The sequence below is a fragment of the Apis cerana genome, linkage group LG2, assembly GCF_029169275.1.
Source record: "Apis cerana isolate GH-2021 linkage group LG2, AcerK_1.0, whole genome shotgun sequence".
NCBI lineage: Eukaryota > Metazoa > Arthropoda > Insecta > Hymenoptera > Apidae > Apis > Apis cerana.
Window position 1 is genome coordinate 15,086,039 of NC_083853.1, and position 13,431 is coordinate 15,099,469.

General features: G+C 41.2%; 1 protein-coding gene across 2 annotated transcripts; it reads right to left on the reverse strand.

The window, feature by feature from the left end:
* Positions 1–1,136: 1,136 nt before the first annotated feature.
* On the reverse strand, positions 1,137–12,846 carry LOC108002944 (uncharacterized). 2 transcript variants are annotated; one of them, XM_017064953.3, is made up of 8 exons: positions 12,228–12,846; positions 4,529–10,205; positions 4,354–4,457; positions 4,177–4,269; positions 3,976–4,107; positions 2,504–2,615; positions 2,092–2,316; positions 1,137–1,480 (listed from the first exon to the last, which is right to left on the reverse strand). In XM_017064953.3, the coding sequence occupies exons 2-8, from the start codon at positions 4,640–4,642 to the stop codon at positions 1,463–1,465; spliced, it is 798 nt and encodes a 265-aa protein (XP_016920442.1). In that variant the 5' UTR covers positions 4,643–10,205; positions 12,228–12,846; the 3' UTR covers positions 1,137–1,462. The 2 variants fall into 2 exon arrangements, with proteins under 2 accessions (XP_016920442.1, XP_016920441.1); XM_017064952.3 differs by having other exon boundaries at positions 2,088–2,316; positions 12,228–12,845.
* Between the last annotated feature and the right edge of the window lie 585 nt (positions 12,847–13,431).

The window sequence follows — 13,431 nt, forward strand, 5'->3', positions numbered from 1 at the left end:
ATCTCGGATGAAAGCTGGAGCAAATTATATGAGCGATTTCACTCTCGTTCTCGCGAGAACGATATTAATTCGAATTGAGAGCGAAATTATTAAACAATGTGGCAACAACGCTTTTCCTTGTCGAAAGCGATGGAAACGATAACTTTTTGCGTTTCTGACCGAGTCCTCGCTCCCCCAATCGAGCAAATTTGCCCAGTCAGGAGAAGACGAAGGTGTAGTGCGCTTTCGTCGAAACGAGAACGAAAACAAAAAAAAAAGCTTCTATTTACAATCGTTGGAAGGAGTGGAAACGATCGGTGACTCGCTCGACGGAGCAAGAGAAGCTACACACACGTTCGGGACTCTTTTCTATCGAATTTCTATTGGGCACGGGATGTCCGTTCGCAGCGAGAGGGCCTACGTGACGCGTAACATCGAACTATCCTACTACTTTCTTCTCTCTCTGTATCGCGAGACATCGATCCGGTGTAAACACACTAACTGTCGCTTCACAATTCCCTATTGTATTTTTTTTTCCATCACCATCTTCGACATTTTTACAGGGCTATTGAATACAGCCCTTTCGATCCATTAGTCGTCGCTCTTCTTTTTTTATCTTTATATACTTCCTTTCTTCCTTCCTTCCTTCCTTCCTTCCTTCCTTCCTTCTTTCCTTCCTTCGCGATTGTAACATATTAATCGTATTTATTTCACGCGCAACGATCCTTATCTCGTGTATGATCGCGATATTTAGACTTCTCCCTCGCTTCGCAAATTCCTCGCGTCGAATCCTATTAACTAAGTTGAGGGGGGGAGAGAAGCAGGGAGGAGATTAGTTACCCGGGAATTAAGTGATCCACGGCAGATAGATCGGTGCGCGTCGGCCATGGAATTTCCAGCAACAGTGCGATTATATATATATATATAAGTTTCCTTGATTCCTAGGCGAAACAGCAGAGATCGTATTAATTCGGGTCGGCATATGCTTACGCGGAACTTTGACTTTGCGAATCGTCGATCCGTAGATCCGACATTCGTGCCGATAATAGCGGTTTCTCTCGTTTCAAAATCGGATGGATTTAACTTAGGTGAAGAAATTTCTCTTCGAGACGGGAACTGTCGAATCTTTTTCCTTTTCTCAGATAAAAAGAATTGAATTTCGTCGAGAGATTAGATTATATATTAAAATTAATTACATTTTGATACACGTGAACGCGCTTTTAACGCGTTTATATATAAATATATATATATAGATAGATAGAGGACGATAATACGAAGACGTCAATTTATGCATTTACGAATCACAATTAAGGAGACACGGTCGCGGTGTGAAACGCGAGCGATCATCTCCTCCTCTTGGGCCTGGCTAACATTTTCAATCGCCTCGAACATCTCGCCTTTAAAGCCAGCGGCGAGACTGTGAAAGCGTCTTCCCTTAGGTCTGTCTCCATCCCGGCGGGCCGTTCAACCGGTTTCGCAAGGTTTATCGTCCTTGGGGAGGCTGCGAAATTAAAGACCATGCATCCCGCGTGTCTCTTCTAATGCTTCCACTCGACGCGGACGAATAACCTCGAAAGAGGGGGAATTAATCTAACGAGAGTTGGTAAGCGGGCGTTACGCGAAAAATGGCCGGATAATTGGGAACAGTTGCGCCGCAAACTTGTCTCGCGGTTGCCCGCGCTTAACCGTGAAAAGAAAATTTCGAAGGGAATTTACATCTTGTTGCGAGCAGGTAATAACAATCGCTTTCCACCATCACTCGAGGAAAGTGGCCGAAAGCGAACGACTCGGTCGGTAAAGCATCGTTTAATCGTTTCTAAAACATCGTTCTAATTACACTTTGGCCGTCTCGCGCTCCCGTCGAATAGGAAGAGGGAATGGAATTAAATCGATCTCCTCCATGCAAAGGCGAAGGTTAAATCCCATGGAAAACTTTCGAACAAGAGAATTTTCCAACTTGGCCATTTTCCAACTCTAGTTTTAAGTAAACACGCGCGACGAGACCGGTCGAAAATTTTTCGTCCGCGTTGAGTGGCAAGTTGGAAGCGAGGAGGGGGGAGGGAGAGAAAGAGAGAGAGGCGAAGGAAAAAAATTGGAGAAGTAGGTACCTACGGCCTTGAGCGCGGCCGGGGAAACCTTGCCGGGAATACGAGGCGGCATGATCTCCGTCGGTACTTTCGGGAACGCGATCTTGAGAAGGCGTTTGCTAATCTTGTAGGTTAGAGCGGTCATCGGCACTTTGAACGGATCCCTGCCCACAGGCATCTCTCTCGCGGGCGGCGTTGCCAACTCTTCCAACCTCCGCACGTTGAACGGCCTCCATTTCTTCTTCTTGATCTGCGATTCAACAATTCTGTCTATCGATCTCCGAACTTTCTTTTCTTTTTTTTTTTCTACGTTATTCTCGTTCGTCGCCGATCTATTTTTGCTCGATTTATCGACGAAGAACGTGTCTATCTATCTATTCCCCTCCCCTGCTCGGTCTCGATTCGATACGTTGGACAATTTTGACGATCTTACGCACGGGTCTAGGCTTGGGCGGGACTTTGGGAGCGGACAGTATCTCCAACACCTCCATGTGGTGTTCCCACTCGTCCGGTTTGATCGCTCGACGCAATTTCGCCATTATCCTTTGCCTGGAACCGAGAAATTATAGAGCGAGAAATCGAATTATTTCGATATTATCCTCCTTCTCGATCGTCTGACGTGGATGGCGCGAGAACAGAAGGAGCAAGGTGAAGGATGGAAGGAGAAAAGGAAGGGAGAGGGGCGAGGAGAGAGTAAATTTCGTAGAGACACCTTTGGGCACTATTAATAATTACATTTATCTAGGATACACTCCTGTCTGGTAACTGGGAATGGGCGCGCCAAGTTTGACGGGAAAATCGACATGGAAAGTGGAAGGATCGAATGTCTCGCTTCCCGGCGAATCCTCTCGAGTGATCGTATCCAGATTGGCTCGAGGCCGGAAAAGACCGGTTCGAAAGGCAATCCGATTATTGCTCGTGTTTCGTATTCGAGAATTCCCCTCTCTCCTTCCTTCGAGGCTCAAGAGGTACGCTTGGCCCTCTTCCACGTCAGAGTCGGGCGATATATAACCCGATTGAAAAAGCAACCGATTGAAAATAATCGAACAAAGTTATTTTAAGCGATTATTCATTAAAATTACTCGTTGAATAACGTTTATATATAGTGGCCTATAAAAACCTCGGTTCGGTTACATACAATTGTACTATTATTATTATCGTCTTGAACGATAAATTATTAACCTTTTGCACTCGAGGCCTTTTTTGCTCCATGAACAACTCCACACGATACTCATTCCGCGAATTTTTTAATTAACTTAAAACGATTTCACGCGCAAAATTAACGTATAAAATTTTTATATTCTAATATTTTACGTATCTTTATGCGTAAAGAAAGAAAATTTGTCGAATATTGAGAACTATATTATCGTTTTGTGTTATATTTTAATAATAACGTAATTACCAAGATGAATCCTCGATTTGTCAGGACAAATATCGCGATAATACAATTTTAATAATGTGCTTTCATCGTCTATCCTTCTCTCTATCGTCAATTTCTCGATGAACAGAATTAATTTTGTTATTTAATAACGAAAAATCAAACTTATCTTCGTTCGAACTAATTTCATTTTATCGTATTCCATGCTTACAAAACTGAAAAATTTAAAAAATTTCTATTTCCACGATTGTGAAACTCGGTTAAACGCCGAAAATGTGGTCTAAAAATCTAACCTAAAAATCTAATTTGATTATTCCACGTTTTATAAGATTATAAAAAGCTTAGAAATTTATTTATGAACTAATATTTAAAAAAAATCAAACAAATAAATAAATGTTGTCACCTCTCGAGTTGTCGCATCAAACCGAGTGGCGCCACCAGTCGAGCGCAAAAAGTTAAATAACAAATCACTCAACAACTTTAGTTAAATTTGCCTGAATGCGCCAAGCCGAAACATTGCTCGCAACTCACTTCCTCTTCATTTCTCGCTGTTGTCTGGCGTTGCAGAAGAATCGATACCTCCGGTAACGTGATTTTTGTACTCTCAAAAGTGTGCTGGCTATGTTGGCGCTAGTCGGGAACCTCATGTTCGCCAACAGTGTTCTGGATCGGATAACGCAACAATTCGTTAATTCCCGTTACTGCCGGTAGAGGGTGGGTAGATAGAATCACCTTTTTGTGGGAAGTGCCAAGTCGTTGATGCGTTTCGTGGTTTTGGCCGCGAGAGTTTTCGGATGGATTCGCGGAAACAGTGGCGGTGCTTTTCTACGAGGAGAGGAGGGTGAGGGCCAGTTGTTGGGCCGAAAATGAATCGGAAGAGCGTCACAGGCTCCATTATCCAATACTCACGCTGGATCGTATTTTTTCGTAACGTGTTTCGGCTGGGCCATCACTTTGATTCTTTTCGACGCTCGTGCTTTCAACGCTGATCGCCGGATGCTGTAGGGTCGTGGCTGGTGATCGAACCAACAATAACAACAAAAGTTAGAAGAGGAAGAGAGAGAAACAGATTATTAAAACTCACCAAAATGTGCACGTGTTTCTTTTGGATTCTTCTCCAGTTGGGTCGTGCCAACAGGGAGATGTGCTGTTTGTGGGACAAATGGTCCATGGCGTATTTGATCCTTTCGGACAGCATGTTTGCGATTCTCGTTCTCGACTAATCAGCTAATCAATTCCCCTCTTGGTGACAAGCACGCGGCTCGGCTCCTCCTTCTTCCTTTACCTTTTTCGATCTTTCTTCACTCGACCCTCCTCTCCCTCCCTGATTGCACGATCCGACGATCCAAGTTCAACCGGATTCGACGATTCGAGCGTCGTTGGATATGTCGATTTGCGAATCGGAAAGGAAAAAAAAAACGTGGGGGAGGGACGAAGAAAACATAAAAAAAGGAAGCAGAAGCGGAAATTTTCGAATTTCGGTGAGATTTATCACCACGAAACTTCTTCTCTGTCTAACCCTTAATTTGGACGTGACGTGTCCGTCACTGGAGAATATCGTTGAAAATTTAGAAATGGACGATACTGACGTTGCGCCGAAATAAACAAATGACACGCGGTGATCAAACGGTCGCCAACGTTTTACGCCAACCTTCTCGCCTAATTTCGAAAAACTCGGTCCACACGCAAATAATCGCACGGCAAATAGAAATAGAATTTTACGCGAAAGGAAAAAAATCAAGGTCGTTCCTTCCATGCCCCTCCTCCCTCCGCACTGTTCGTCGAGTCGAAACGAGGACTGCTTGTCGAGAAGGTCGAAATATTCATATTCACCGAAGAATTATCCACCGAGAATATGCAAACCGTGGGGGATTTTCGATTAATAATACCGAAACACGATAACACGGTAAATACTCGGCTATTCCCTGGACACCAGCCTGCATACTACGGTCTGTTACTCGACGCGGGGAACCGCAAGCCTCGTTTTCACGCGTTCCAAACGAAAACGCTTCGTTACGCACGCGTTAGAGCGCGGAAGAAAAAAAGAGGAAAAAGAAACGGTGTATAATTTCAAAATCAAATTTCTCGACCCGATTGCACATTCTTACTCACACGCTCGAGCGTGTAGTATTATTAGCATCTCAGGATACGAGAAATATGAAGGAACAGGGGATGATAGAACGTAATTTCGAGCTTGCGGTATTACGTACAAAAGCTCTCTCGATGAAGATCTCTTAAGGGACATCCGGGCCCGCTTTATTCGTTTTCATCGTGTCCACGAATATCCGGACACACACACACATTCTCTCTCTCTCCTTTTTCCGCTTCCTTCCTCCCGGCGCAACCGCTTCTCCCCTCCCCTTCCGCGTTTCACTTATCCTCCTTATCCCGTTCCCCTTTTTCCCCTCTTTTTTCCACGTCTTCAACCATCTCGTTCTCCCTCTCTGTCAACCCCGCATGGGAAATCTCAAATACGAGTCTGTTTACTTGGCACTTGGAATCCCGGTGGATATCGATGATAAGATTTTACTCCAACTTCATCCTTCCCCTAGCCCGCTTCATCAACCGCTCCTTCACTCCTCCGTGGACCGTCGCTGCCGGGACAACTGTAACCATCCTCGGCGCTCAGGTTTCGCGAATAACGCGGTAGATATATGCACGTATTAGAGAGAGTCATGCCCTAACCGAGACCGAGTTCGAATTTCAACGGCAAAAAAAAAAATGCGTCATTGCGACTCGGCGAAAAGCCAGCACTGCACCCTGGCTAGACGTTAATAAAAATTTCTCCCCTCCCCCTTACATCAGGGTCGCGATATTTCTTCCTACATCTCTCGCCAAATTCATTCTTTTCTTTTGTTTTGTACCTTTACTTTTTTATCAATTAACTCCGTCTCTTTATTTTTATCAATTCCTCAAATTTCCTTATTTTGATCAATTCCTCTATCTCCATATTTTTATCAATTCCAACTCTTCTTCAAATTTATCAATTTTTCCTACTTCTTATTTTTATTATATCCTTCTCTTCCGAAAATTTATCAATTCCTCCTGCTTCTTATTTTTATCAATTCTTCTTCTTCCCCAAATTTATAAAATTCGAATTTCAACGGCAAAAAAAATGCGTTTCATTGCGACTCGGCAAAAATTCAGCACTGGATTCTGACTAGACGTTAATAAAAATTTCTCCCCTCCCTCTTACATCAGGATCGCGATATTTCTTTCTACATCTCTCGTCAAATTCATTCTTTTCTTTTGCTTTGTTTCTCCACTTTTTTATCAATTCCTCCACTTCCTTATTCTTATCAATTCCTCCTCTTTCTTATTTTTATTATATCCTTCTCTTTCCCAAATTTATGAATTCCTTTTTATCTTTATATTTATCAATTCCTCTATCTCCATATTTTTATCAATTCTACCTCTTCTTCAAATTTATCAATTTTTCCTCCTTATTTTTCATATCCTTCTTTTCTGAAAATTTATCAATTCCTCCTGCTCCTTATATTTATCAATTCCTCTTCTTCCCTAAATTTATTAAATTCGAATTTCAACGGCAAAAAAAATGCGTTTCATTGCGACTCGGCGAAAATCCAGCACTGCACTCCGGCTAAACATTAATAAACATTTCTCCTCCCCCTTACATCAGGATCGCGATATTTCTTTCTACATCTCTCATCAAATTCATTCTTTTCTTTTCTTTGCTTCTCCACTTCTTTATTAATTCCTTCACTTCCTTATTCTTATCAATTCCTCCTCCTCTTTATTTTTATCAATTACTCCATCTCTATTTTTATCAATTCCTCCTCCTCCTTATTTTTATCAATTCCTCCTCCTCCTTATTTTTATCAATTCCTCCTCTTTCCCGAATTTATTAACTGCTTCTCCTTCTTATTTTTTATTAATTCTTCCTGTTCCTCAAAGTTTTTTTTCCATTTTTCTTTTCTTGTCTTTCTTTTTTCTCTTTTTTATTCTCTTCCTTCGCTCAGAATCTCCGAAATTTTTATTCTACCAGTCGAAATATTAATTCGTGGTTCCAACGTGATACAGTTGTAATATACTTTTATACTCGATTAACGTTGAAACGAGAAATGTTCGGCTACGGTACTTGGTTCCTGGAGTTAATCCGATTCCGGCTTCGTGAATAGCGAAAAGGTTTCCGTCGTATCACAGACGCAGATGCCAGCTAAATGCCAAGTACTGTTCATTGCTGAAAAGAAATCTCGCAGAAGGAATGCGGATCTGATTGGTTAATTTTAAGGAAGGAAACGCATTCTCTACCATGCCATTTGTCACATATACTAATCCAAAACGATTGTACCTAAACGTAATCAAACGTAAGCACCCAGAGAATTCTAAATCGAAATATAAAAATTTTGTTTTTCTCATAATGTGCTAATTATGATTTACAACAATACAGGTTTAATTTATAAATGTAATTTCGTATTCGTATCAAAATAATTAATAGAAAATATTTCAATCTTAGATGATTATCAATTTTAAATGTTCAAATTAGCTCTTCTTCTACTGCAGTATGTATGCAGTATGTAGATTGTCAAGATTATCAACAAAGCGTCTGAAGTGGGGATAAACGGTTCTCCCTCTTGCCCCTGTACCGTCCTGCGAGATTTCTTTTCACAGTGAACAGTAGGTACTTACATACTCTGGCGTGAAGTATCATTCGTAAATTTAATCCGCAATTGCTATACGTGTCATTTGCAATCTGTCCGTAAATCTGAAGAGCGTTAATACAATATTAGAATACCTGTGTTTCGATATCTTGGCAGTGAATGGTGATGAAATTGAGTGACAAATGATCAAAGAAAGCAGGAAAAGTGGAAGATAGAATTCGCCATGTTACGAGAAATTTAATACTCGAGAGAGACTTTTGGATGCTGTCTTCGATCGTGGATCCTCGTTTCGATGAAAACTTTAAATAATGAGTTACGTTCTGCTCGTGTATACATATTCGTCCTCCGCGGTTGTCCGTTTATCGATCGGCCGTACAACGTGTGCGCGCGCGCGCGCGTGTGTAACGATATTTAATTTCGCTACAATTTGCAAACGACGCAACACCGATCGGCCAATAATTCTCAAGGAGAGAACATGTCGCCGGAATCCTCGTTCAACTTCTCTCTTCGTAATTGCTTACGATCGTCGCTGTGCTCTTTACTCGAGCACCTCCGTTCGATTTTCACTTCTATCGCTTCCGCCTTCGATCGTCCTTTCTTATGCCCCATTTCGTTCCCCTTCGGTTTTCCACCAATTTACCGTTCTCTCGATCCCTGTCCAATATTGTCCCATGGCTATGATAGAAACATCAAACATTTTTCCTTCTATTTCCCTCGATTCGAGAACAATAATTCCGAATAATTTCTTATATAAAAGTCTTAACGAACACGAGTACAGAAATCTAGAAACTTGATCTTGAGGGGGCTCGAAACGACAAAGATTTCTTAAGTATCGTCATTATCCTCTCATAAAAATTAGTTAAAAATAATAATAAATTCGAATAAAGTCACTTCAAGTAATCAAGATGCCTAAATAACATTTATTCTTTTAGCTTTAATAACTTGGCCACTTTTGCTACTACAATTATTTGCGATTATTATTATTTTGAACGATAAATTATCGAAATAATTCAACTATTAAATTTTTCCCGTTACTGGCGGATCCACGATATCCCGATCCAAAGATATACAATTGCATCGTCTCGTAGCTAATGTTTCATCGGATAAGTTTCCAACAGTCTCTTTATTGATGCACTTCTTTCGAAGCGATATTCGAATGGAAAATTCGTTCATCGATAACCGATCGAAAGCCCCTCGTACGTTACTAATATATTCCCCGATCTTTTCCCCGATTAATCGACCAAACATCTTGCGCATTAAGAATGCTCGTGCTCGGTCGGTCCATCGATTGTGGGAAGAAATTTCAATCGGAAAACGTGACAAGCATTAATGATCGTTCAACCTCCCCCGCGTCTTTTGCCCCACGTTTTTATCCGCCTTATTTTCGCCCGGATATCGTTAACTTACCTCCGACTCCTATCCGCGTATAACCCCGTCAAAACACACGAAAAACGCAACTGCAACTTTTCGAAATTCGTATAAACTGGAATTAGGGAGGTAACGAGGAAAAATGGCATCGAAAGATTAACGGATAAAAATTTCCTCCATTGTTTAAAACTTTCAAATTCGATTACTCGCGCTTCGATACAGCCCGCATATTTTCCACCTACGCGAGAATCATCTATCATCGAGTTTTTTCACCTCGAGAATTATCGCGAGTTGGAAACAAAATATCGAACCCGTCGATCGATGGAACAAGGAAGTAAGGAACGATTCGCCGCGCGTACCAACGTATTTTAGGAAGCGACAACGTGACTTGCTCTCTGTCGGCGGAGAACAGGAAACGAGGGGAAAAAGCAGGGAAAGCAATTTTCCCTGGAAAGAAGTTCGAAAAAAAAAAGAAATGGGAACAAGTTTTTGATTCGCATTTATAACATTCGCAAGCAAAATTCAACTGCTCTCGACAACGGCAACCATGCCAACAGAACTAATTACTTGGCCCAAGTAATCGCACACCATCGGTCGTATTTTTGTTTCTCGTTTCCTTCGTTTATCGGTCGGGCGTAACCTCTCTTTCACCTTCGACGAGTGAAAAAGAAAACGTAAACAAACAAGTTTCGGATCGAAATCGGTCAAGTCAAGAATTTGCGAGAACGTAGGCGAAAATGGGTCGTTATTCTCGTCGCGCTGAGGCAAGTTCTGAAAAAAGAAAAAAAAAAGTGAAGAAACTCGACGAACCGCGCAACGAAAGGAGAAAAGTTAGGTCGAATTCGAATTCGGTCGCGACTCTTTCTCCTTCCTCGCTCGTTTCACCGAGAGTAAATATCGAGTGTAAATATACACCAGCGGCAGGATATATGGGAAAAATGAAACGTGGCGAGTTTGAAAGAAACGATTAGTGCGCGAGGAACGGTGCTCGAATTCGTTCCCCGAGATCGAACGATCGATAAAATAGCAAATTTCCAACGGTTCTATACATTAATAATTCGTTAATTAATCGGAGGATGTGTGATTCGAATTTTGTTGACGTTTCTCGATAACGTTGCTGGAGGAAGAATACGGGATCTCTCGAAAACCGACACGTAGAAATTTAACGATTGTTCGTCTCTCGAGATCGAAGCTTCGACGAATCAGTTATGCAATGGTCGGTTGGCCGTGTAATTAAAACGATTTTTGAAACTAGAAATTTGACAAGTCCTCGCGAGAAGATGATCGTGGGCTTGAATGAAAGGAAAAAGAAAGAGAGGGGGGGAAAAAAAAAAGACAAAATCGTTGCGGAATGTCGCCACGAATTGTCTTCTGACCGTCGTATCCGGTTATCTCGACCACTTTATCCGACAAAATTGTCGGCGGAAGCGGAGAGGCGAGCTCTCTTACGGCCACGAAAATTATATCGCGGAAGCGAAGTGGCGGACGAAAGGGGCCGCGAGCTTTCGTAAACTTGGCGGGCGGCGGAAACGCGGGGTAACGAGGCGAGATAGCTCTCGAGCAAGTTTTCGCGAAATTTTCCACTCGACCCCCCGCCGCCCTTGTTATACCGCCGCGTCGCGAGATAAAAGATAAAGATAACGCCCAGCTTTCCCGCTTCTTAATAATTTCCAACAGCCGCTCTCATCTCGATCCCCCTTCGATTCTGCTCTACAATCTTTCCAATTATCATTGCGAGAAATCTGACCAGATCGTAGACATAAGCTGATTTTTCGTGTTCGTAATTCGAATAGCACAAGCGTCAAGAATATGCTTACTCTTTCACGGAGGAAGAATAAAATAGCCGATGAGAAATTAATCCTGGATATTCGGCAACGTTGCGAAGAATAATTTTACGCGATCTGGCATGCCGGTCACACGAGCTCTGGATAGAAGGAAAAAAATTGGAACCGCTTGCTACTTCTTCGTCTCTTTCGAACTACGAGCGGCATCTTCGATTTCGACCTACTTGGAAATCGAAACGGAAATAATGGAGGGAAATACCCGTCTTCGAACGCTTTTCGAATGTACCTGTAGAACGTTTATGGTTTAGAATAATGATAGAGCTAAAGCCGTTTCGATATCGATTCCTCCGTATATATCTTGTCTCGTATATATATTTTAGATCAAACAGCGTGTAACGAGTATTTCGAATGAAATTTCATTTTCCATTTTAGTTGCGCTCGCGCGTAGAGAAAAGTAGTCGCGATCTAAAAAAAAAGAAAAACCGGGTTGCGTTTAAGGTTTCTCGAGATTGGTTCTTTGGACGAATGATCAAACGGTGGTATCATTTGCCTCTAGCTTTATGGTGCGTTCTAAAAACTATAGTCGTAAAAAGAGCACGCTTTTAACCAGTAGCAAAGTTTTTTTTAGATCAATCTTCCTTTCGCGCGTAATGCTCTAGAAGCTGCCAACACGAAATGTGCGAAACACGGATACACCTTCGTTATTTCATCTTCGCGGCCAATGAAACGCCAATGTCGTTGCGAGATGCGTTCTACATTTCGATTTTCACGTCATAGAATATCCGTCGATAGAGAGATGTAAACGGATCGGGTATAGTTAACACGATTGATAAATAAGCACGGAATTACGAAATTTACACATGCCCAAACATTTTCATGTTTGATTTCCGTGAAATTGAATTTTGTCACGCGTGTTAATCTACGAGAACGCTTCGTTATCGCGCCTCGTGAAAATTATCCTACATAACCTTGTTTCTGGCCGGGCAAAAAATTCTACCGTGCAACTCACCTCCAAGAAGCGCTATTTGCCGAGCAAATATCCGTTTTCGGTTCATCGTGTTTGCCGTGTTTCCCCACTCGGAATAAACTTTACTCCCATCAACGTGAAAGCTCATCGTGAAAAATCACTGGTCATATCGCGCCGCGTTCATCCGGCCGACTCCATGCGACTGTAGTCACGCCTCTTCACTTTCGAATAAGGAAGGATTCACCGGCTCTCGATAAATTGAAAATCCATCTATTCCGTTCGAAAGATGTTCCGATTCCCCTCCCGGGCGATTCTAGATACTTTGGCGAAACATCGAAAGTAAGAGAAATAAAAAAATGGAGGGGCGCTCGACCGATAAAATCAAATACACGAGTGTGTGTATTTGCTATGGTCAATTTCGAATTTTATGTATGCGCTTGGATATAACGAACGATCTCTCTCGAGACAAGTTGTAAAATTACTTCATTGACGTTTCATTGACGTCTTTTATTTGGAAACAGGTCAAATGGCACTTTATTCATTCCGATTATTGGTGAATGCAATCTGATTGGCAAACACGTGTTGCATCGATACGATAGCGATGAATTGGAAGAAAAAGGATGCGTAAGACGAATGCGAAAGAGTATTTGACGAGCAAGCGAATACAACGTTTTATTGCAAAGTCAAAATCCTTTTCTCGTACTTTCCGCTTTTTCTTTTATCTGAATTTAAATCAAAATTAAATTCTTACAAAGTGAATTTGTCGAATTTTTTTCTTAAAAAATCTTTAACATATAATAAAATACGTTAATTAATTAATATATCAAAATATATATAAATTCTGATGATATATAGAAAATCTAATTTATATAATATATACACGTTCTGTAATATATGAAACAAAAATTTATATTGTATATATTCATATATGGTATAAATATTCTGTACGATAAAAATCGATTTGTTAAGAATAAAGTTTATTAAAATTTTTAATCATTACATCGGCCAAGGGAGATAGTAATGAAGTCAAATATGAGTCTATCTCTTGAGAATATAAAATATGTAGAGCAGTAGAAGAAGGACAGAGATAGGATAAAAATTCGGAAATTAACGCCATCTTCAGTGTGCCGCAAATGAAACTCGTAAAGAAGGAAAAAAAACAGTAAGACGAAGATAGAGATAGGATAAGAATTGATCGTTACTGCCATCTCTTAAACGCTTGTAGAAACATCTTTCAATAATATTT